Source organism: Xiphophorus couchianus, chromosome 8 (genome assembly GCF_001444195.1).
Source record: "Xiphophorus couchianus chromosome 8, X_couchianus-1.0, whole genome shotgun sequence".
NCBI lineage: Eukaryota > Metazoa > Chordata > Actinopteri > Cyprinodontiformes > Poeciliidae > Xiphophorus > Xiphophorus couchianus.
In genome coordinates, this window is record NC_040235.1 from 24,877,901 (window position 1) to 24,903,554 (window position 25,654).

General features: G+C 40.3%; 1 protein-coding gene across 2 annotated transcripts in view; it reads right to left on the reverse strand.

Moving 5' to 3' along the window:
- Positions 1 to 1,862: 1,862 nt before the first annotated feature.
- The window catches only part of adamts6 (ADAM metallopeptidase with thrombospondin type 1 motif, 6), an 80,233-nt gene continuing 56,441 nt past the window's right edge, over positions 1,863 to 25,654 (reverse strand). For both annotated transcript variants that reach the window (XM_028026155.1, XM_028026153.1), the window contains exons 18-25: positions 25,058 to 25,138; positions 20,665 to 20,828; positions 18,068 to 18,206; positions 14,750 to 14,879; positions 12,138 to 12,342; positions 11,884 to 12,060; positions 7,312 to 7,468; positions 1,863 to 4,503 (exon numbers count right to left, since the gene is read on the reverse strand). In XM_028026155.1, the coding sequence (XP_027881956.1) occupies positions 4,394 to 4,503; positions 7,312 to 7,468; positions 11,884 to 12,060; positions 12,138 to 12,342; positions 14,750 to 14,879; positions 18,068 to 18,206; positions 20,665 to 20,828; positions 25,058 to 25,138 (1,163 nt within the window). In that variant the 3' untranslated portion in view covers positions 1,863 to 4,393. The remainder of the gene's footprint in view (positions 4,504 to 7,311; positions 7,469 to 11,883; positions 12,061 to 12,137; positions 12,343 to 14,749; positions 14,880 to 18,067; positions 18,207 to 20,664; positions 20,829 to 25,057; positions 25,139 to 25,654) is intronic.

Consider the following 25,654-nt stretch of genomic DNA (forward strand, 5'->3'; position numbering starts at 1 on the left):
TCCCGGTGGTCCACGTTTGTTCTGTCGAGTCTCAGAAGTTGATGAGACCGAAATATTGGATTAAGAAAGGTAAGAATTATGGGTGCTTCCCCTGTTTGAACACCAGAACCCGAGTCGGCGTGTAAACGGATCTCTTCAGCTTTGGTAACACGTTTGTTGACATCATGCCAGCAATTGTTCTCAAGCTGTGGGTGCTTTCCGAGAGCTGAATGAATGAACAAGAGTTTATCACTCTCTAAAACCAGAGAGATGCCAATTGTTCTTATCTGATCTGCAAATGTTTGAACGTGCCTGATGGTACAAGGCCTATGAAAAGTATTTATCTCCCCTTCGATGTTTCACACTTTCATAAATCAAGTTGTTGTCAATTTGAGTTGGATTTTTGGGTGGAAAACTTATGTTGTCAATGAAATAAAAATGACAGAGATAAAGTACATGAGAGTACTTTATCGACATGTTCAGCATGTAGCTTAGTCAACGGGCGAGCATCACTCCTCCCCTTCAGGTCGATATTTAGTTTGTTTGAGTTCACAGCACTAAATCTGTGTCATTATGTAAAGTCAACTTTTTTAAGCTTTACATCATGTTATATTATTCCCCCATCAAAAACATACTTGGGAATCTTGCTTTGATTTTTTTTCATGCATGTTTGAGAAATCCTTTAATTTCCATGACAACTATTCAGCTGTGCAAAATGCCTCGGTAGACCTGGCTTCGCCTTCAAGGATCAAAGCTCTTCCTCTGAACTACAGTTCCCAAGCGTCCGCCTCACAGAGCAGCCCTCACCCACCGAGCTCCTCCAGACTAGCCAGCAGCAATTAGCAAACACCTGAGCTCATTTTAGGAGCTACTTCTCAGTGAAATGCTGGTAAAAATGTTGTTAAAGGGTTAGAGTAGCCATGTTGCGATAACTTTCTGAAGGAGGAGTTTCAGAAACAATTTCAAGGCGTTAAGAGAAATTTAACTTACAGCATTTTTATAACAAGTGAAGTTAATATAGTTACTCAGTTGTGCTATAAAATTGCACTGTGTGGCTGGAAACACATTACAGCCCCTATAAGTCAGTAATTCCTTAATATTGATGAAAAAGTACTTGTTCCATTGACAGTTTTTTTCATTTATAGTATCATAATCTTTCAAGTATACTAAGATATTTGCACCAGAAAACAGACCAAAAAGTACTTGGTAAGATTTTGTGTTGTTGAAGTGGCTATTCTTGAAAAAAATCTGTAAGCTGCAGCAAAACACCTTAGACCAGGCCTGGCGACTGACCGTCTCACACCACACCAACCCTAAACATACAGCCGGAGCTACAACAAAAACTGACTTTTTCCTACCATGTCACAATAGCTGCATTTCCAGCTACAAAAAAAATTGCGCAAATTGAAATTACAAAAATATATTCGCTCAGTGGAAATAGTGAAATTTGGAAAAACTGTTTTTGGATAAAAAAGTTTTTGCTCTAGGTTGAGTTTAAAGTTTTTGAGCTGTATACAAATTAGGGTATTTCTCAAAACTGCAATGGGAACACTTTTCACATCACACGAGTCGTATGACGCCATGTTACTGGTGGCGGAAAAGATTAAGACAACGACAGGAAGTGGTAGGAGGTTGATGGCGCCGCGTTATTTTTAATGACTTATCCCTTGAACAAACTTATTCATATGTGAGTTCAACTATATTTGTTACTTGTCTGGAAACGGCACAATTATGAAATTTTATTTTTTGACATTAGCCAAATATTAATTAACTTTTGCGCACATTTTTAATGTAAACGTAGCTAATGACACACAATTTTGTAATAACTTATTGCATAAAATCCTTATATGAAGTGGCAAAATGTGAAACACTTGCAAACGCCCCTCTGTAAAAGCTCTTTATTGTTTCTACCCCTTACAAAATGGTGAAGAGCTGCACCACTGCACTTTTTTCACTATGCTTAATTTCAGTCTGCATGCAGTGAAATAAATGTACATGTGAGACACAGCAATAAATTAGCACATTATTAACATCCGAAAATAAAAAAAATAAAAAAGTAGTAACAGTTTACCAACATTAATACTGAATATAAAATAAATGCAATGAATCACATGACGCTTATCATTTCTCTCGCGATTTCAGGTACAGACACGAGCAACGTGACATTCAGACATCCAGGTTCACAGCAATGAGTACCAGCTAGACTGAGTTCAGATCTTCGGCCTGTGATGGCTGCTTTTCCCCACAGCTGGGTCAGTCCGTGCAGAAAATGCTTCTCAGCGTCCTCGCTGAGGCTTCTGCGGCTAATAAAAAACTGTTCGACATCGCCACATGGAGGGTGGCTACCAAAAAATATATATATATAAAAAAAAAGTAGCAGCAGCAAGTTAACAGCCTCAGAGACATCTTCATGCACTTCCTGTGTTGGCGCTCAGATTTGTCCCCCAGTACCGCCACCCGGGAAAAGGGTGTGAAAGTGGCAGAAATGTCACTTCGATAGAAAAGATCCTGTTACATCCGGGCAAGCGTCCATTTTGGTCGATTGGACGAACAGCGTTACCCTTTTTGAACAGCAAAAGTTCCCAGTGTGAGGTATAAACAAGTCAAAAGAAAACAGAAAAAAAAAATAAAATAAATCAAACACGACCAGCATTTACCAGCAGAGATATTAACAAGTGTATCAACTTGTCTTATTTGGCTCAAACTTGAACTTTTAAGCACACTGGAGGAAGGGTTTGAATGGAAGCACCTGTGATAGCACCAGAAGCCCGGGAAGGCTCCAAGTCTTGGAGGCTACTAGGAGGAAAAAGCTAAAAAAAAAAAAAAAAAAAAAGAAGAAAAAAACACCAGTAAAAACTGAGAAAAAAAATGGAAATGTTTTCTTCTTTCTTTCTGGCAAAGACAAGGAAAAGAGGGAGCCACTTAAAGCAATAGTTGAACATTTTTTTAAGCTAGGTTCTGTTATATCTTACCAGACGCAGCTACCTGTTAGGGTCAGCCACTCGTACCCTAACAGCTACTCAAACATCGACACAATGATGTTTGAGTAAAAAACACTGGTGTGTTCACTGGAACCCAGTGAACATTCTTGCTTTTTACTCCGCTTTATGTTTATCACATGTTTCACGCAGGAAGATTATTGGTGGCGCGCAACCTCTTCCTTCATTTTCCCACTTAAATAATCGTTAGCTTCCCAATAATTAGCCATGGAATGGAAAATTATTAAGAGCTTAAATGTTCACCTGACGTTCTGTGACATCCAGTCCCCTCTCAGACAGAGTGTTAGCTTTGGCCTCTGGGTCTGCTATTCTGAATTCATGCTAACCAAAGTCATGCAAAGTCTCTTTGCAGCGTAAGACAATAACATCCATACCGTTAGTCAAATGAACAAGGTGCTTCAAACGCTTCCTCAAAATGAATCCCTCACTCGTGAGCTGTGCTCTGATTGAATAGCAGTTGAGAAAAGGCTTCTTTTCTTGTTGGGAATGTTTCACGCGGTCCAGGCAAATTCAGACAGTCTATCTGGGGTTAATGTGAAATTCTGCCCTACTGAGTGTAGCTGATGCACCTGTCTGGGCAGAAGTAATGGATGCTTCTATAACCATGTGTTAGCTTCTGGGTTTAGATTAATATCATTTATAATACACAAATCCGTACAGTATACACAATTCTAACATGGATTACAGTATAATTCCATTCCAGCACACAACGTTATTGATTATAAACTCAATCACATTACATTCCCTTCCATGGCAGTAAGCTACTGTTTGACAGAGACATTCGAGGACGCTCTGTTTGGAGTTGTACAATAAATATACAGTACACACGGGTTCTCGACTATGTCTGAACTGTAAATTGGAGTATTTACATGGGAAAAGTGCACCAAAGCCAAACGTCAACCCAGCACCTTCTCAAAGGCGGGAATCCAACGGAGCGGCTCCCCTCTTTCTTGTGTTCGTCTTGCGGGTACGTCGTGTGTGGAGCGATGTGTCCAGCCCTTCGGATTTACACCACAACAAAACACGCAGGAAGACTGACGATGATATCATCAATTATTATTATAATAAAAATAATATCATCCAACAGTTGATCTTCTAAATTCCACTTCACAGAAGCGAAAAATACGAGAAAAAAAAAAAGAAAAAAAGGAAGAGTTTCTTTCAGCGCTTTGGGCTGAGCAGTGGTTTGATTTCCACCAGGAAGGAGGGCAGGACAAACAGGGAAGGCCTTTTCGTGTTTTCGTTCGGGCGGCAGCTCTGGTCTCTTCTTCTTCCGACACTCGAGAACTGAGCACTTTTATCAACCCTCCTATTTTTTTCCCACTTTTCCTCCTGCTCAGTGCTTTATCCCTCCATCTTCTTTGCCTTTGTAACCATGTCGTTCTTTATCACTACTCGTTGCTTTTGCGCCAGGGTCAGTGCCCCTGGCAGGTCTTGCAGCACATCTGTCTGAAGTACCCTCGGCTGCAAAACTTGAACTTCAGCACCAGCGGGCAGTAAGCCACTTTGTTTACATCTTTGCATTCTGGGGAGAGAGAAAAAAAGGAACAATGTTTGGTTATTGAGAGGGAACAGCTTTCATCAGCGTGTAAGCCTTTTAAATAGTTAACCAGCATGTGTTCATACACGTGTTTTTGATTTTCAGATACAGCTGACATAATTCAGTCAGCATGACAGGGATGTGAAATATCAGTACATAGAAGGTTGTCCAAGCTTAAAGGGAAACTGTGTCACTATGAGCAGCAAGTACATGGAGAAGCAAGTACATCCTCAGAAGCTGGTTCAAGCTAACTAGCTAGCCCTTTGGACGTACACAAAAGAGAACCAAACACAGTAACATGGTGCTGTAAAATGTAAAATGGTGCCGTTAACACTGCTAACACAGTGTTGTATCCCACTGATCTGAACATTTTCATTTTCAGTTGAATAAACCCTTTCATGCATAGTGGTCACTACAGTGGACAGCTTTCTAAAAGCCATTTTCTTGTGCTTCCTGTGGATTTTTATGTTATAAATGCACACAGACCACTGAAGTGGACACTAATGCATCATAAAATATACCATCAACTACTGGCCATCAGCTGCAAATGCAAGAAATTATTTTTGTTAAATACAATATGGCCGACAGACAAAAAAGCATGAGAACCGACCCGGTCCCTCCTTCTACTGTAGACGACTCTTGCAAGTAAACATCAGATAACCCCTAAGGAACAATACTACTGATGTATTTTTCAAATAACAACTTTGTATTTGGGCAAAATTACAATTGATCATATAAAAAAAAAAAAAAAAAAAAAATTATTTTTACAAAAAGAATTTCCTACCTTTTTTATGCCTTAAGAAAAACATTTTAAAAAATGGAAAAACAATTCTGACACAAAGGATCATAATTCATGCATGAAAGGGTTAAAGTGCTAAAGTCATCAAAAACGGCGAACATCTGAGTAGCTTGCTAGCTTAAACCACCGTGATGACGTCCAACAACCTCGACCTTTTTAGTGAAGTTATACAGCTAGTAAAGTTTTTACTGATAATAACGGCATAAAACCTCACTTCAAAGAATATGAAGTAACCCTTTACTTCAGAACTGGCCAAGAAATCATTGGGAAATCTTCTGTTTCCACATCAGCTGGTTATTAAAACATTATCCCAGATGTTAGCTTTAGGCTGCCACTTTGTTGTTCTCTGTCTTTTATCCAGAGATTAGCAAAGAAATAGACTGGTGACCGAGACTGGATGAGATGCAGTTTGACCAGCCGATCAGAAACTCAAAAATATGACCTTTTTACCAAGCAAATGCAGCATACCTGCAATATCACGCTAACAATACTCTTTGCTTTGGAAATAGGTTCAGCAAGAAGAGGACTCAGACAACGCTACTTTTGGTATCAGGAAGGTGTTTGGGAGGAAGTCAGATGAAGAACTAAGTGTGTTTATTTTTCCAGAGGCATGTTGACACCACATTTAGGCTACGACAGGCAGCCTAGCTAAACTTCAGCACGTGATAATTTGCCATTATTTGCTCTTTGGGTTTATTTGTACCTATCATTTCTTAGGCCAAAAAAGAAGCTGTTTATTATTCATCTACACCCCCTTTGGGAATGTTTTTATCGAATGAGCAGAATTGCCCAACTCTGCAATTGGAAATTTACAAGACACCATGCAGTTAGCTAACCATGCTAACTGTGCTACATGGTAGTAAAGTTCTTTTGTGTTTAATTTGAAACGGTTATGAAACCAGTGCTCTCTTACATGTTGGAACATCACATCTGCTCCCAACATACACAATTACTGACCAGGAAAGGCAAACAATATTCTTTTGTAATTATAATTAGCTAAATTACAACTCAAGATGGGCTAATCTCGGCATCAGCTGCTCAAAACCTTACAAAACCAGAGATTTGCTATAAATCTCTGATTAGTGCATCTCTACTTTTTTATCTTATGATCAGCTTATGTTGAAATTTGACTCTAAGGTCGCTAACTACCATAAAGTGTTATTCCAAGAAAGCTGCAGGAAGAATTCAATCAATGGAATTAAATAGACTAAAATATATATTTGATACATGTTTTATCTAGATTTTTTACCCTGATTGTTGCAGGTGTACTTAGGCTTAGAGAATGTTCTTCTATTGATCATAGATTAGTGAAATTACCAGGTTTAACACTTAAATTACAGCTAGTTTATGTGGAGCAGGGGCCTCAACAGAACAAAACTCTGCAGCTACACTTGGATACAGAAATTAGGACTGAGACAGATCCTGGCCTCGCTCACTAACTGGGCGGACTGCCATTTCTGGGTTACACACACACATACACACATAAAACTCCTGCTGGATGCCAGACAGGCAGTGCTCTAAATGCCTTATCACGATCAGAGTGTCTTCCCTTATTAGGCTTTGGCCCCTGCCTCCTCAGAGCCAAATGAAACGAGACGTTGCCTCACTGCTCTCCGTAAAGGAACAATTAGCCTAAAGCTAATCCCATTAGCCAGCCTGTAAAGGCTGCTCACGTTTTCCATTCGGCCTAATCGAAAGGCCCCTCTGTACGCATCTGAATAGCCATCCATCATGTGTAAGTGTATATGGAGGCTTGAGCTGTTTCGCTTTGACCTCGAGCCAGCATCACTGGAAAGATTAATGTAGCTGGCAAAGTGTATAGGTATGTGTCATCCAGGAGTGTTTGGGTCACAGCAGAACTGTGAAGTTGAAGACAGAGATGGTTTATAACCCTTTCTGCTCGGCGTTTGGGCAGAGAGCCGTTGGGTGACCGAAAGCTTTTATTCTTCTTCCATGCGCCCGATGCCGTAAACTTTCTCGTCTAACGGTCTTACCGTCGCTGTTGGAGTTTGGGATGGCGTCGCACTTGCTCTCACACTGCTGCATGGTGGCGGGCCGGAGGGAATCTGGACACTCATTGGACATCTGTCCAGTGTAGGACAGGCAGGTGACCGTCCTCATCTGCTGACCCAGGCCGCACTGAGCTGAACACTGAAACAGAATCATCGCAGAGTATCATCAACGATGATGGTAAAGAGTTCCAGGACTTTTGACTGTAACCGAGTACATTTGCTTAAGTGCATTTTTTGAGTATTTTTACTTAAGTATTTATTTTGGGGAACTTATGACTTTCGACTCCACTGCATTTCTAGGAAGTTTGGCGTTACTTCGTTTTGGCTAGATTTGTAGTCTGCTGTTGCTGTTTCTCTTTACTGAAATGCAATTGGCCACACGCTATGCTCCTCGCGAGAAAGGGAACCAATCACAGTCGCCTGGGATTTGGAAGGATTTTCAAAAGTAAGTACTCCAGTACTTTAAACTTGAGTAAACTTTTGACTGACCAACTCTTAAGATTTGGTCTTAAGAGTTGGATACTCATGGTCAAATAAGATTTGACCATGAGTATCAATACTTTTACTCAAGTACTAGAGTTGAGTACTTTGTTCACCACTGTTCTCGACATAGGTGTTTCAACTAAGAATTATTTAATTTAACTTTTCATTTGTAGGACTGACCAGTCAGTCATAAAATAATTTCTATTATTTTAATAATGAGAACTGGGTGCATACGTTTGAATTTTTCCCAAGCCACACAAGGTAAAACTTCTACATTCAGGCCTAGATATACACATAAACCTCAGCTAGTATTTGATTAAAAGGCCCTTAACAAGTTGCACTTTTTGTCTGCAACATGCTAGAGACATACATCTGCCTGGAAATCTGATAAGTGCTCTAAGCGAAATTGGTATAGTCCATTGTCCAGTTGAAGGAAACGTGTCCAACTTTCAACCATGTAGTTGTTGATCTGAGATGAAGTTGAACAATTACTAACCTATCCCTTTATTGCAATGCACTAGTACCACTGGTAGCCCCACAACATGAAGCTGCCCCCACCACGTCTTCTGAGGTGTGGAAGCCTCATATTGACTCTTCCAAGCATAATATGACCACTTGTGGACAGATAACTCCAAATGATGTCTCCTCTGACCGTAAAGCTTTATATCAGAATGCTTTTGGCCCTTTTGGATTGAGGTCTTCCTCCTTGTTCAGCCTCTTTTCGGTCTAGGTCAGAGGTCAACAACCTTTCCCACCTATTAGCCACCTTCGCCTTTCCTCCTAGTGAGTGTACATTGAGCCGCAAAACCAATTTAAAGCTTGAAAAATTTTAAACTAAAGTTTTCTATTTAGGTTTTAGAACACAGACAAATATTAAACTGTGACAAACAAACAAAGAATACTTTCCTTTGAATGGAACATCCCATATTTGTGGGAAAAATAAAGTAGTTTGTGGTCTACTTTATTGACTTTATTCTATGCAGATATTGCTTAATGTGGATGCTAAAACTAGCTTTTGAATGACTTAGTTTTAGTGAACATTGTAGACAAGTTATTAGGAGCTCTTTGGAGGGTCTAAAGATTCACACCACTGGTCTACAGGAAGACTCCATAAGCTGCAGTTTATGGTCAGATGGATATTTGCTGGTTTTTGTGAGAGTATCTGAACACCTCCACCAGTTTCCTTTAATCTAAACGATGGCAGGTTGCAGGAACTGTTCAAACTTGGTTCCCAGTCTACTAAAACAAGCTGTTAAAACATCCATCCAGAAAAACAAAAGAGTGTACGCATGCGAAGAGATGCCCCTTGCTGATGGACAATCACATCTTTATGTTTTTTTGTAACCTTTGTTTCAAAGTTAAATGTTGTAAGATCTTTCCACCCTGGAAAGAATCTCTTGTATTAAAAAAAGCAACACACACGCATCTAATAAATATTATTAATCGGGACGGATTCCCAGAAGAATGAAATGTTTTATTAAAACGAGCAAACTCTGCCGGCATGCGGGTCAAGCTGACTCTGACGCTGATCTTCTGGAGGTAACTAAAGAATGTTTTGGTGGGATGTGACCTAAAGTGTTGTTTTTTTTTGGACTATGTCAATGTGCCAGTTGTAATAAAAACTGATGTTTGGCCCATTAAAGTCCTTAAAAGAAACAGAGAAACAAACAACGGCTAATAAAAACACAAAGACGGGAGGTGCCAGCTCACCTCTGACTTTACTGCAGTAAACAACATTTTCCAACAATGAAGCAGCTGAGGTTGAACAACACACACCTGTGGGCGAAAAGTATCACCGGTGTTGTGTTTTCTGACTCTACGCGTTTACATTTTATTTAGAGGGTGTGATTAAAAAAAAGTGATTCTTTTTCTGTTTGGATATTAAGGTCAGAATCAATATTTTTTTAAAATGTTAATTGAAAAAAATTCAGAATTTTCTTCAGAATTCTGGCTTTAAACTAAAAACAAATTCTGACTTTTTTCCCCTCAAAATTCAAGTCAGAATGCATTTTAAAAATTAATTGAAATTTTTTTTTCTCAGATTTGAAGTCAGAATTCGGAGAAAAATGTCAGATTTTTAAATTTCTTTTTTCTTGCTGTGGCCCTAATCATCCTCTGTAAACATCAGGGATCTCATCAAATGTTTTTATATGATCTGGGTGTTTTGCCAAACTTACTTTAATAAAATAACGCTGAATGTATAGGTGGATGTGTATTTTACCTGCACTTTGTTTTAATCAGCAAAATAAAGACATTTTTCATCTCAATCATTTTTTCCTCAATAAAAAAAAAAAAAGAAGCTGAATCAAAATAAAAATGAACGATCTGTGAGCACAAAAACTGAAGCGGCGAAGTTCTGCAAAGCAGGTTTGGCTCCGGCTGTGCAGCGTGAGCTAACATCCTTCTTCCTGTCACCTTCAAAGATTTCATCTCCCTGTGCCAGATCAGCGGCCTCGCATGTCATCCCTTCCCAATTAGAGCGTCTTTATTATGGCCGGCCCTGACAGACGGCGTGCGTCAGTGGTGCAACGTATGTGGGATTTGAACTCCTGACCTCTTGCCCTCAGACTTTCAACCTCTCTTTTCTACCCATGCAAGGATAAAAGCTGCTGCAACAAACCCATCTGAATCATGACATCATGACAAGGCGGACACGGCGTTTAAAAATACCACTTTCACTTTAAATTACAGATGAATCCTGCAAAAAAATATCGTGCCATACTTTTTTTTTTTTTTTTGCACATACAGCTATGTGTGACGCACAACTTTTTGGCCTCTTCTCGCCCGTGTGAATCAGCTGTGCTGTAATGTGTTCAGCAGATTTTTTTTTCAGGACGCACTCAGTCATGTCAGGGTGAGCTCAAGAATGCTACTCCTCTGTGTCTCTCCGTCCAAACCGTGTTCCTGGAAGTGACAGAGAGTCCTGCTCCGAGGCAGAGATAAACTTCAAACAGCCAGGAGGATATTACTGCCAACAATCACACACAGGCCTGCTGGAATGCTCAGAACGCTGCGCACGCACACACACACACACACACACACACACACACACACACACACACACACACACACACACACACTCACACAAATACGTGTCACAGGAGCTCACTGTGCAACATTCAGGTGTAAATTATACAAAAACTACCATGTTTTTGTTTCAAACATTGCTTAAAAATATTATACAGCATGCTATGTTTTAGAGTTTTTACTCTAAGCTACATATTTATGCTTTTTCTCACACACGACAAACCTTTATTTTATTATGTGCATATCTGGGACATACATTAATTTTCTATACTTCTAAAGTAACCAGTTAACCTGATATTATCTATAAAAAATTAATCAGATTAATCACAATTAATCAATATGACTAACTTTGTAAGCTTGAAATATGAATATGAATGCAGTTATGTTTCTTGCAGGAATGGTAGGCCCCTCCTTCTGATGCACTCCAACCAATTAAAATGCAAATAATTATCTGTGTTTTGTTTTTTGTAGCAGAAAGCAGGTAATGGAGTCTTTCAGTACTCAAAATCTACTAAGGGAAACTTAGAAAGTAATAGCAAACCTGTCTCGGGGACACCTGACAGATGAGATATATTTCATTTGCAGTTCTAGACCTCCCTGCCCCCTTTCTGATGCCACCCTGGGCAACTGCCCATATAGCACGTGTCAACCGCCACTGTACACGTTTTCAACAAAATGTTTAATTGCATCAAACCGAACATGTGTGAAGATTATCTGCCTTCCAGGTTTTTATATTCAGGGAGGTTTAAAGGAAGTCATTTTGTTTTAAATACTAACTTAGAAATGTCCCTCGACATTCATTTCCTACGTTCCACCTTCAACAGATTCTGGACATTTCAAAATAAATGCGACAACACACAATTTTATGAAAAGCTTTGTGCTTTTGTGTTGCAGGATGTCAACTATTTTGAAAGAATTTTCCTCTGAACACTTTGTGAAAGGCAGCCAACATTTCTACAATCAGCCCCAAAACAGTTTTGTTGGGGATTTTTTCCCCAAAAGAAGCCCTATTGGGTCAATCTAGCAACCCCGCTCCAGTCGTACCTGTCCCCAATCCCCAGGGATCCAGCGAGGAGGAGGGCAGCGTCCCGAGCTGCAGCGCATTCGGACCGGAGGCTTGTTGTGGCTCGGGCAGGTGGTGGGCGGGAAGGTTTTGGTCAGGTCGCTGCTCTTGCACAGGACGATGCGGTGCTTGAAGCCGGGGCCACACTTTGCCGTGCACTGAGGGGCGAGAAGAAAACGATATGAAGATCCCAACAGTGCAGTTAGCTTCAAGAAACTAGAAAACGTCGTCTTACCTCTGACCATTCCAGAGTTACCCACTTCGGCGGGCATGACTGGTTGTTGCAGGACTCTCTTTCAATGGGTCGATGAGTCAGGCAGAAGGTATCTTCCAGCGTCTCCTCCTCAGTGGGGCCAATCTTCCTGATGCACAGGACGGTCCTGGTCCGAGTCCCACCATCACAAGTCTGTCCACACTCTGACCAGTCACCGATAAACCACCTGACCGAGAAAAGACAGAAGATTACTGAGATGCTGAAAAAAAAAGAAAAACAGGAAAATTACAACAACAAACACTTGTATAATAATACCTAACAAAAGTTTTTACTTTTTGGGCAATCGACTTTTCCTGTAAAAACTATAATCAGTTGAAAAAGCTACCTGCTAGTATCTCCAAAAGTTACTTCAAATCTGGTAAAAACAAAATTCTCAGTAAGGCCACTTATTGCTGTATTCTCTGAATAATGTGCGAGTCATAAAACATAGTAGAATCAAACAGATCAAATTTGATACAACAGAGTAAGCTGATGAGCAAAAGGAAACAAACGCCTGCTTGATTTTAAGATGTAAATCTTCAGCAGCTTTGAGCAGCGTCTCTGTTTTGTTGGCATTTAAAACAAGACAGTTTTAACAGAGCCAGTCACTAACCTACATTTGTATGTCATCCACGTAGACATAGGGGAAAATATCAGTAAAAAAAAACTGAAAGATGCCGGCTAATAAAAGGATGTAAAAAGAAAACAACAGGGGAACAAGAAATGAGCCTTGTGGAACACCACAAGGCAGCAGAGGCAGCGTCAGAGGAGAACTTTTCTCTCCTGATGGAGGATGACCTCTTGTCGGGTCAGAAATCCAATTAAAGAAATGGAAGTATGATGCATGAATAAGACATTTTGTGTAATTTTTATTTATCTTTATTGTGCCCTGACTCGATGCCCCGGCATTCCTGATAAACCCGACTTGCCTTGCACCTGTTCTCAAAAGTGTAAGATTAATTTATCAGGGTAACAACAGTATTTTAAAAAGTGTGTAACTTCATCTGTATAAAAAGTTGTTGTTTTTTTTAAAGAGACATAAGAAGGTTGGCAAGCATAGCAAGTCTTATCAAGTGTAAGTTACATATGCCTAGAATCTCAACAGCTAGCTACAGTAACTACTGAAAGTAAAGACGTATTAAAACTTATCTAGAAAAAAATGTTCAACACTAATTAGGACCTTGTTGGCCGTACGTAAGCACATCGACATGAATGATGTCAGTAAGCCGATCGTGGCTACTTGGCAGCCAGCTAACAATGAGCGTATTTTAGTGTCCGGTGCGTCATATCGCAAACCAGAAAGCTGCTTTTGGCCTGGAGAAAATATGACATTCCTGCTCAACTCTGTCTACACACTAAAAAAATTATCATAAAACAACAACCGTCCAAACATTTTCAGCCAATGAGATATTACATCATCTGCTGGAATGTATACAGAATTAACAACTTGGTCAAACATCTGTGTCAGCTTTCATTAACAGAGCCCATAAAACCTGGCGATTCTAAAACAAGGATGTTTATGGTCTTCTTTAGCAGGCCTCTCCTGACTCGGTGAGGGTTTGTTTGCCTTCCTTAGCAGAAACAAATGTCATGTGTGCGCCATAACTCAGCACAGAAATGCAACGCCGCAGCTTTACTCAAAATAGATGCGACGCGGCACGTCCGAGTCCGGCGAACACAACTGCGGATAATGAACGAGTGCACTCATCCTCCACTTTAGTAGTCGCATCTTCCAAGCCTTTTGCCTTCAGAGCTGCCTTCGTTCTTTGTATTGCAGATTGGACAAGGTGTCAGAAACATTTCTCCGACAATTTTGGTCCATATCAACATGATGACATCACATCGTTGCAACAGATTTGTTGGCCGCACATTCCTGATGCAAATCTTCCACTTAGCCGCCGCATCCCAGAGGCACTCTATTGGGTCGAGATCTGGTAAATATGAAGGCAACTGGGGTCTAGTGAACTCATTGACATTCTCATATAAAAGACTACAGGAGAGACAAAATTCACTTGTAAACTGACCAGGGCTGTCAAACGATTACAAATGTTTGTCTGATTAATTGCAGGGTAGCTGTGAATTAACCATGACTAATTAATTGTGAAAAAACAGAAGTTTTTATTAGGGGTGTCAATTGATTAAAATAAAATGTAGCAGGCAAAACAGGGGATCATTTCTCGTGTCTTTGATGCTTCATCATTACTCGTGTTTTTTAGTTGTTCGAAGCAGTTTAGTGTCGCTTCAGCCGTGAAAAGCTGCACGTTGTTTTGTCGACAACAGTAAGTCAAGTCATGTCAAGTTATCAAAGTCAAGTTAGTATAACTGAACTAGTTCCCTCTCCCTCGCTCTTTGTTTTTGATTAACGTTTTTTACTGACCTATGAAACGTGAAATCCTGGACCTTGTTATCTAGTTGTTGTGTTGACAATTAGTTGCAAAACATTGAATCCCATTTACTTTATATATCACCCATACATTTAAAATTTAGCACATCATGTTGACAACCTGACAGTTAAAACCAATAGTAGTTATTGGCACCTTGTGTATGTGACCCAAACCCAACCAGCTGACATTACAAGCTCAAACGTTACGGACTCTGGAGGACACGGCTCGGGGTTGCAGTCTCTCCGGTTCTCTGGCGGTTTGCTGTCTGGCTCACAGTAGCTGTTCTGCACCACCGAGTTGTCGTCGAGCCTCTTACACACCACCTCCTGCTTCTGGGAGCCTGCAATTGGGAGAAAGACACCCCCAACAAAACAAAGATCAATACGGCAAGTCGGCCCTTCAGATACACGCCAGGCGCCGTGTTTGGGTATTGTTTGCGTTCTGCAGCAGATCCAGACATGTAAATTTACAATTCTTTGCAGGATATGTTGGCAGATGGTTTTTACAGAGCAGGGAGCTCTTTACTTTGGCTCCTGCCAGAGAAAGCGAGGGCTACCGTATCGTTGTCGCACCGTCCGCTGTGTGAAGGGGCGTGCATGCGTGTGTGTGTGTGTGAGTGGCACACTAACCTGTGCCGGGTCTGTTTGGACCCTCAAGGGACATATCCGGCGTTAGACTTGTCTGGCAGATGTAATAAGATATGGTCGTATGCGTGTGTGTGTGTGGGCGGGCGTGTGTGTATGTGTGTGTGCATGAAGAATAGGAAGTCTATCCATCTGGGTTCTGAGTGAAACCCAGTTAAGATGAATAGCCCAGGCCTTGTGGTTAAACAGTTTCAGTTGTAATGTGTCAAACGTGTTTGTTTTGGACATACTATTGGTTCAGTGACACACTTAGTGACTCCTTGATCTAGTCCTATCAAAAGGGAGAATGATTAAACCCCATTTTGCTGATTTAAATCCCCGTACGGTCAGAAGACGCATACATTTGGCTCAAGTTACAAAGTTCTGATTTACAATACAAAGTGGAGTTTAGGAAACAGGAAAGCCAAACGTGCTTCCCCACAGAAAAAAAAAAAAAAAGAAAGCTCTGCTGTCGACTTGGAAATCCTTCCCCAAAATAACCAGCAAGCTTACTCAGTCACGCTTTTACAAAATATTACAAACCCAGTCCAGGCCACGTTTGACAACTGCGCAGAAGCGCTATTTATTGTTACATGAGACTCATATCTTGTGAGCTAAAAGGTTTGGGTTTGCTATTCTTGAGGCCACGGGCAGCATTTCACTGTGGTCTCAGACTAAGTGTCTCATTTTGTAAGACGGGTAGAGCGGTCGCATCTCTGCGCAGCACGGGTAAACCAAAAGCTCATTCACAGAATGAATTTTCATTGGATCAAATCAAAAATATTATAGTATTTTGCTAGTACACTAAATACTATATACAAGAAAACAAGAAGCTGTATTGAGATCCCTGTTGAGGCCCACATAAAAGATAACAGTTGTGTGTTTCAATATTATTTCAACAATCAACTCAAAGCAGTTTCCTTTGTATACTCTCAAATTACATCAATGCCAAAAGAAGTTCAATATTATTTATTTTTAAGAAGTACTGGCCCTTTAAGGACATTCCTAATCTTGGCATAGCCTAAAATGAAAATGAGTTTGGCACACCTGAACTAGAGTCTAGTCAAGAGTCTAGAAGGATGTAATTAACATTTTTGTTAATTACATCCTCTAAATTGGCTTTTTAAGTTGCTTTTGAAGTAATTGCTTCTTCTTCTCTGAGCGGCGTTTCAGGCCATTTTTCTGGCAGTTGACTCTGAGCAACTTCTTAAAAGAGCGTGTCTGATGCCTGGCTGTTTTTCTTGAATATCTCTGTGCTACGAAAGGGCGATACTATCCAGGACAGATGGACGGATTACATTTTAAGGAGAAAGGGAGCTAAAATGGGGTCATAAAGTTTGATTAAAAAAATTGAAAGTTGGGGAAAAAAAATTAAAACGACAAAAAATATTTTGAGATTGAAAGATAATGTTGGAACAGAAAAAAAATGGGGGGAAAAACTTAAATTAAAAATTAAGATTTGAAATTAAAAAAAAAAAAGTTCATATAGAGTTTTTTTTTTTTCAGCTTCGTATTTTTTATTGTCCAGTTTCAAACCTTTGGCTCTGTTTTAGCGTGGGGGCGGGGCCTCGGATGTGGAATCACGAATCGCAGCTCACCACAAAAACATCTAGAATCTGAAAAGTAGTTATGAAATTTTTTTTTGTTTGTTTTCTCAGGTTCAAAATAATTTTTCAGTTGCAAATCTTTAGGTTCAGCTTAAATGTTTTTTTTTTCTTTTGGATAAACTTTAAGGCCCCAACTTAGCCCCATAGAGATGTTTGCAAGCTTTAGGACACCAATTGTGACGAACGGGGCGTGTTGTGTGTGTTTGGCTGAATAAGGAATTGTTGCACTTTACAAAACAGAACACTATGGGGAATGAACAATATGTGGAAATATTGAAACAACATCTTTAGACATCAGCCAGGCAGCATTCTCACAGCTACAGAGTAATGGAAGGACAACAAAGTACATTTTTTGAGTGGTTACAACATTGCTGAGCTGAAAATGTGTGTGTGAGCAAGACAGCCTATGACACTGACTCTGCTTCATTAGTTCTGTCAAGAGGAATGGGCCAAAAATGTCATTGAATCAAGAAACATTTACAAGGCAAAAGCCTTTGTTCTGGGTTTTAGAAAATGCAAAATCATTTTAATAATTCTAACTGACCTAAAACATTCAAAGTTTAGGCAAACAGACGTAGCATGTGCATAAATATGAAGATGCAGGTTGATTCCAGAAAAAGGTTGCTAGGTAACAACCTCCACATGGTCCTGATACCAGAACTGATTGGTATATAAACACTAACTGGATTTCCCTCGCAAATGTGCACAAAACTTTGTCGATGTTCTGCTGACGTTGAAGAAACACAATTCTACAATTGTAAAAAGAAATGCAACCAGAAATTAATTGCAATTAAAATCACACGTGAGTAAGTTTGTTCACGAGGTAAGTCATTGAAAAGAATGCAACGTCATTATCCTCCCACCACTTCCTGTCGTCCTCTTTGTCTTTTCCACCAGTAGAAACATTCGGTTATTGATCGCGTGATGCGAGGAGTGTTTCCTTTTCAGTTTTGCGAAATAAACTAATTTTGGTACAATTTTGACATGTTTCCATTAAGCAACTTTAATTTCGTATTTCCAATTTGCGCATTTTTATGGTCAATGGACACAAATTAGTGACAGAGTCTCATTTCACAAGCACGAATGTAACAAATGCATGATATGTATTCACTTTTTCCACAGTTCCAAGATGTTTGACGTGTCAATCAAAATGTAAAAAGTGCAAAAACTACACCATTGAACATTTTACTAATTTTCCGACATTTGGCCCCAACATTCTCTTGCAGCTGAAACACTTCACATAAAAAAAAAAAATCTTCCTTTGGCGACAGGAATAAGAGCAGTAATCCCAGGCTTACCACCAGCGCAGGTAGCCGAGCACTCGGACCAGGGCGGGTGGTGCCAGGAGAAGCCCACCTCGTTGCCACCGCTTCCTGTCCGCTGGATGGGAACGTTGAACCTGTAGCGTATTCCTAGGTTCTCTTCTTGAAGGAGAACCTGCAACAACAGCAGGGTGCAAAAAGGTTCACTTAGCTTCTCAGACTCGTAGTAGACATTTATTGGAAGTAGAAATGTTTGTAAAAGAACTAGGAGGGATGAAGTCAGCGGCAGAAAGAGAACGACTAGTGTTTCTGCTAGTTTACACCAATCTGGATGAACAATGTTTGGAGGAGTAAAAAGGTTATTTTTTTTTGTTAGCATTGGTCGAGTGTCGACATCTTGCATGTTTTAGTTCTCTCCCTGGTGGTAGTAACAACCTTTTCAGCATGTCAGTGTTCTTCTTAGGCCTTCAAATGAGCCCTCATTTGATCCAGGTGTGTTAAACCAGGGAGAGAACTAAAGCATGCAGGATGTCGGCCCTCCAGGACCCACTTTGGGCACCTCTGGCTACCACACTGCAAACACTGATAGCCTTCACTGTGTGGCTGTCACTGTTTGCCATTAAATTACACAGCATGCATTTAATGTCAAATGTAGATGTGAAAAGAAAACGATACTTGGTTTTTGAAGTTTTTTACAAATAAAAAGCCTCTCTGCTTCTATGGTTTGTTGAGCTAGCTTCCAGTCCCTTCAGATGCTAACGCCCAGTCAGACTGGATGGAAATTCCAGACATCAATTTTAAAATCTTATCAGAGATACAGAACCGGATTGGATTTCTTTTTGTTCACCAATATCCTTTAACAAATGTCTGAGGTCTTCATGGAACAGCTGGATCTATACTAAGATCAAATTTCACTTACTAATTAATTGACTTTTGAAAGATTTTATTTTTGGGATATCAAAGTAAATGGGGCTGACAGAGCTGGGCAATAAATCGATGAACTGATATACTGATATGGCAATAGACACGCGATCGACATGAATAGATTCAATGGAATGTTCAATAACTTCAGTGAACTAGAACTGCACAGCATTCTGGGTGATGTAAATCAGTGGTCCCCAACCCCCGGGCCGCGGACCGGTACCGGCCCGTGGACCAATTGGTACCAGGCCACGCCAGAAATAATTAAATATTTCCGTTTTATGTATTATTTGAGTCTGGATGATCTTTTATTTTGAAAATCCTTTAACCGGATTCTAGGTTATGTCTTGCGCGCCAACATTGAGCCACAAGCAGCAAAATGAGTAAGAAACAGATCAGATTCTTTGGAAAGTTTCTTTACGAAGGGGAAAAGGCCCAGAGAAGAGACAGGAGAATGAATTTATCCCAGTAGGTGATTCCCACATTCCAAGCTCTGCATGATATGGTGACCGGATCGTTAATGAGGCAATGAAGCTTCAAACTGATTCGCTCCCTGTGCATAAGCAACACTTTGGGTGTCATTGTCTCTCATCACTCCCAGATGGTTCCGTCTCGTTGCAGAAAAACAAGCTCAGGGCTCCCATTAGTTGTTATTGTGAGTTAAAATTTTCACAAAAGTAAAATGTTCATTTTTGTGGCGGGCGTCAGGGAAAAGGTTAGGCGTCAGGGAAAACCCCACAGGCTGCGATAATCGCGGCAGTACAATGTTGAATATGCCCAATTTCAGATCAGGCATATTCCCCCCCGGCAGCGAAATTGCCAAGTCTTGACTGGTCCGCAGTAATAAAAAGGTCAGAGACCACTGATGTAGGCAGAGGAAAGGCGTTAGCCGTTCAACTTCTCACGGCTAGCTAACCAAAGTTGGTGGCATCAACTAACTCACTCTATGGTTGCCTAGCAACAACTTGTTCAGTAACTTGTGTGGCTGCAGTTTTGAGTTTTGTCACCGTCCAATAAAACAGGCCAACAGTTTGGCAGTTTTTCAGATGTTTAAACTAATCTGCACTTGTCAATATCGACTGATTTCGACTTGTGTCGCCATATGTTTTTCAGCCGTATCACCCACCTGTAGGGGCAGATTACAAATGCGCAGCACAATATCATAATCACGGTTATACTGGTAACTGGTTGTAAACGTGTGTCACTTTGGTCTATCACATAAAACACATGGAGGTTGTAGCTTGACAAATGTGGAAAAGCTCAAGGGGTGTGAAGACATTTGCAAAGCACTGTTCATCCTACTAACAGTGCGACAGACATGAGGGCATTACAGTTCATCACCGCACTGTTGTCTTATCGTCACTCGAATGGCAAAAAAAATACAGCAATTCACCAACAAACCTAAAGAGAAAGATCGAAGGAAATGATGTATTATAAACAACTACACCACTGGGTGTAAAAGAGTTTATGATCACATTTATTGGAGGTCAAGTGTACTAAAGCAGTGATTTTACAGGAACTACCAACGAGTTTATGAGGAGGGGAAAGAAATGTGTTTTTTGAAAGTTATGAGCACAACTTCAAACTATAATTAGCCAATTCCACGTTCTCTTTCTCTCTCCGTTTCTCTCTCATTGTGAAATACAAGTTTGATTTTTATCACTTTTTATGTTATAGCTTTGAGTTTGGCACAAAAAAAAGAGCGTTTCTACCATAACGGAGAGGTTTTCGGTGGTGGGTCCCAGTGCCTCCAGAGACTCGGGTTCATCGGTGGGTCTCCTGTAGTGGAAGGCCGACCCGGCAATGTCAAACTTCCTGGGCCAGTCGATGGTCCAAGCTCCGTTGATGTAGTAATCGTCCTCTTCGGATTTTAGAGCTGAGATATTACAAAAAGAAAAAAAAAAAGGAATAAGTAAGAAAAAGCATTTGCAAAGAGGAATTATGACTTTAAAGACTTGGAGCTCGTCACTGAATACCAGAGGAAACATGCAAAAACGTGACCAGCACTTATAGAAAGGATGTCCTACTGACTATGGAGAAGGGTAGCAATTATTTTAATATAAGAATTAATATAATTAATATTTAAAAAAATATAAAAATTAATATAAACATTTTGTTTTTGTTTTACCAAGACAAAAAAAATCAAGACATCTAAATTTTCTAAATAGATGCTTCAACATAAAGGTAAACAGTTTGTGTTCAGGATGTGTGGGGTACTAGCTGCTCTTTTCCTGGATGACCTTCCTGAAGGAAAGGTCAGCCTCAATGAGTCACTGGAAACCAACCTCATTAAATAAGCTTTACCAGTTCGGAGTGGCATTTGACTTTGTAATTTAACGCCTTGAAATTGGGTCTCTGTCTCTTTAAGAAACTCCTCCTCTCTCTGAAACTCCGCCTTCAGGAAGTCATCACAACGTGGCTCCTTTACTAACCCTTTAACAACGTTTTCACCAGTGTTGCACTGAGAAGTAGCTCCTATAATGTGCTCATGCGCAGTTCCAACAGGTGTCTGCTAATTGCTGCTGGCTAGTCTGAAGGAGCTGAGTGGGGGAATTGCAGGAAGAGGGACTGCTCTGTGAGGCAAAAGTTAAAATACTTGGAAACTGCAGCTTGGTAACACTGCATGAGACTGACATGACACTGTCATAAACATGAAGGAGTCTTTATGAATGTTTATGACCGTTGCCATGAAGTGTCATTTGGTAAATAATAACACTTTTAATGGACGTTTTATGCAAATTTTAGTGCAACTTTGCATTTCATGACAACAGTTGTAAACATTCGTGAAGACATGACAGTTGTCATGGCAGTCTCATGCACATCCCTTCAAATAAAGTGACACAGTATACAATAGGGGCTGTATACTGTGTCACTAGGGCCTTCCGCACTTCCCATATCTGTGTTCTCTGTCACTTTTTCAGCAGCTAAAACTGTTTAAACCGTTGTTGACACGTCGTAGCTTGTTTTTCCGAGCTACCTTCAAATGCAACATGAACGCTGAGATGCTTGCGCTGGGTTTACACCTGTGAGGCAGTGACAGAGACCTGCTGCTGCTATGCAGAGTTGCTCAGGTGTCTTAGAATCATGGCAACAAACAGCAAAACGCAAAGAACTTTTCACAGATTTTCCCCCAAACCAACCGAATGAGTTGAGTAATGCTGTTGGATACGAGTAATGTTTGCTAAAAGATGACTAGCTAATACCAATACAGCATGTTAAGCTTGTTAACTAGGAGCCTGTAGGCTACTGGTGTTGTCCATGTAGATTCATTTTGCCCCCCCAAAATAAGTTGATGGCCGCCCCTGTTAAACTCGTCTGGAGCCGGGGCTGGCTGAGGATCAGAAAAAAATCCACAATCAATTCAAACTTGTTCACTGAATCCTTGATGTAAACAAAGGCCAAATTATGGCAACCTTGCCAGTAAAGGGCATTCAGGTGGACTAACACACAAAAGAGCATCATTTTCAAAGTTACGTTTTCTGTGCATCCAATCAGGAAAAACAAACTATGCAGATACTTAATATTCTGACACTCTGTATCATGTTCTGCAAATCGTCCTCCATAGCTTTTACTTGACAAACAACGCTCCTTAACATACCACAGCCTCCTCCTTTATCTATAAATCCATTGTCAGCACATCTGGCACTGAACGGGAGCATTGTGATTTTTTTTTTTGACCAGCACAGTCCGCAAATATTCCCCTCCCTCACCACCACCTCCCTTCACCCGCCACCCGCCTCTGTATTTATGCTTCCTCATGCAGACCTAATAAAACACTGGGGGGGAAAAATCCAAACTTCTCTAACCAGAGGAGCAGAGAGTCAGGCAACGCTACATAAGAGCAATATTATCATTATCAACTGAGGTCACAGATGAAATTCATAACAAAGTTACAAAGCGCTCGGACGGGAAAATAATACCCCCCACCCCCCAAAAAAGCAAGTCTTTAAACTGTGATATATGAACATCATATCCTCTGCGTTCCCGGAGGAGCAGGCAGCTGTCACCACGGCCCTATAAATCTGACGCAGCTCTCCGCTTCAGAGTGTGACTTAAGTCGTCCATCAACGCCGTCCGGTATAAATCCAACACGCTGCCACATGTCTGTCTGTGGCTAACGATAAGACGCGAGGCCGACTTAATTGAATCCGGTCGTCTGATTGTTTTGCTTCTGACGCTGCCAGCGATGTGAATACTATTTATTTAAAAAAAAATTTTTTGTTTAGTCTGAAATAAAGTGGATGAGTCTGATGCCAAAGTATTTATTAATAGGATTCAGGGGAGGTTTTTTTTTTTCTTTTTCACTTATGAGAGACTGTGTTTTACGGCTTCGCTTTAAGCAAGAGGAGATTAGATGATGGGATTCTCCAATTGGCTTTTTTTCTTTTTTTAAAAAAGACGTGAGGAAATGTGGATGACACGGACCTAAATATGAAACAGCTTGGCGTTGCAAACTGCCAAATCAGCGCGCGGCGGTAAATTAACTTCTCTACACATCAGCAAAAAACTAGACTGTATGGAAATCTCCTTAAAATGCTTGAAATTTTGCTCTGCTGCATGTTCATGCAGGATTTTTTACCTTTAATTTTGAAAGAGGTAAAACGTTTGAATATTGCTAAGAATATTAAAACTCTGCAGTGGTCCAGATCTTCACGGCACGGTTACATTCTACTGTTTTCTTGTTGCTCTTGTATCAATTTTTTGCTGCCATGCTTTGAATCGTGGCCCTTGTCGCCTGACCAAATCTCAAGAGTGGTTCAGAGAAATTTAGATGTTTATTCTTATTGTTTTGCACACAAAGAAAATCTTAGATGTGTCTCAGGTTTCAAAAATTGCACTGCAGCTTTAAAATGCAGCCAGAAATGAGGTCGTCTCTGGATTATTTTGGACACAATGAGGTCTGGATCTTGCCACGTTTGTAGCAAGGTCAGAATGACTCGTTGCTATGGTGGCAATAGATCAAGGGCATAATATTCCATCTGTTTCCTGAGATCAAAAAGTTTAGAGATCAACATGAGATGGTCACACTGTATGTAGAGATCCCAGCTGGGCAAAGCCACATACACCTCCAAATTGCCCATACAGTGGACCCCGGTTATTCACGGGAAGTAAGGACCACAGCAGCACGCAGGTAACTTAAGTCTGTAAATGTTGGAGACCCCTATGAAACTAAATTGGGGTCATAAAGTTTGTTCAAAATAAAATTTATTTGAAACAGAAACACAAAGTGTTTGGAAACTGAACCCCGTCAACTGAGGCCCAGATCATAGGCTAAAACAGAGCCACCATTAAAATAGGCAGCTGTAAGCGGGTCTATGGAGCTAAATTATGGCCATAAAGTTTGTTCAAAAGAAAAAAATTTAAACTGAAAAAAAATTTTTACCTGAAAAAAAGCTTGAATCTGAAATGCAGTTTTGAATTATTTTTTCAATTTCAATTGCTTTTTTTTTTTAGAGTTTTATGCTATTTTTTAATTTCAATATTTTTCAGTTTTAAATCTTTTTTTGCCAGTTTCACATTTCTTTCCTTTTATGGCCCCAATTTAGCTCCATAGACCCGCTTAGAGCTGCCTATCAATAGCTTAGCCACCACATATACCTTAAAATACATTCATATATGCAGTGGAAACTATCTTAGCACTAAAGCAGAAACTAGCACCTACAGTCTTTTTTATTTCCACTTTTGGGGGTCCAACCAATCCACCAATCAGGTTCAAGGAAGATAAATAGTGAGACAACTGAAGCACACTGGGATGATATTTAAGTGCAGTTGGGTCCCAGAGAAACTGGTGTTAAACTGTTATCTCACTGCTAACATGATTAGCACCGTGTCAGTCGTCTCAATAGCACCACCTGCTGTGAAAGGGTAGAAAACGCCTAATTTCATCTAAGGCGTCTCATGACTTTTGGCAGAAATTTGTTTTGTATGCGAGTAGAGATCATTTTGTCCGTGAGGAGAGTTTGTATAATGTTTGTTTGGAATATTTTGACAGGAAATTAACTCCATAGACACTCCCTGCTGACTCCAACATATTTTGGAATCTCATACCACTAACTGGTTCTCAATAAGGTTGCAAAGAGGAGCCTATTGCGGTCTATAACTCACCTATGTAGTTCTTTGACACGGCGACTTCTCTGATCTCGATGTGAACCGATCCTTTTGGGATCTGAACCACCTCCATGTAGCCTGGGAAACAAAAAAAAAGAAGATAATTTGAAGGGACCGTGATTCCCCCTCCCCAACCAACCTCCTCTATGTGACAAATCATTCCAGCACAGATGGGATGTAAGGTTACGTCTGAATCTAAGTAGGAGTACATATAGATTAAATTCCAAACCAACAACCCAAAAAGGACAAAACAACCCTGCAGGAGGGCAAAAAGGCCCTGTTTCCCCCCCCCCCTTTTATTCTTTTTTTCTGTCCATCATACACATTGTATTTTAGGTGGTTTACAAGCCATACCATAGAAGGAGAAATATGTTTTCTCCTACTTCTGCTCTCTATAGACAAACCCAAACTGCACTAAAAACCAAGCGGCTGATTTCTGACCTCCTTGATCTAATTAACAGGAAAAAATATGTGTCCATACGTATCTTGACTCAGCTCCGGTAATCGTGATAAAGGGAAACAATTACCTTCCCAGTTCCAACCAAGTACAAGGCCGGTTTACCAAAAGAGGGCTGAGTCACATTATGGTCTTAC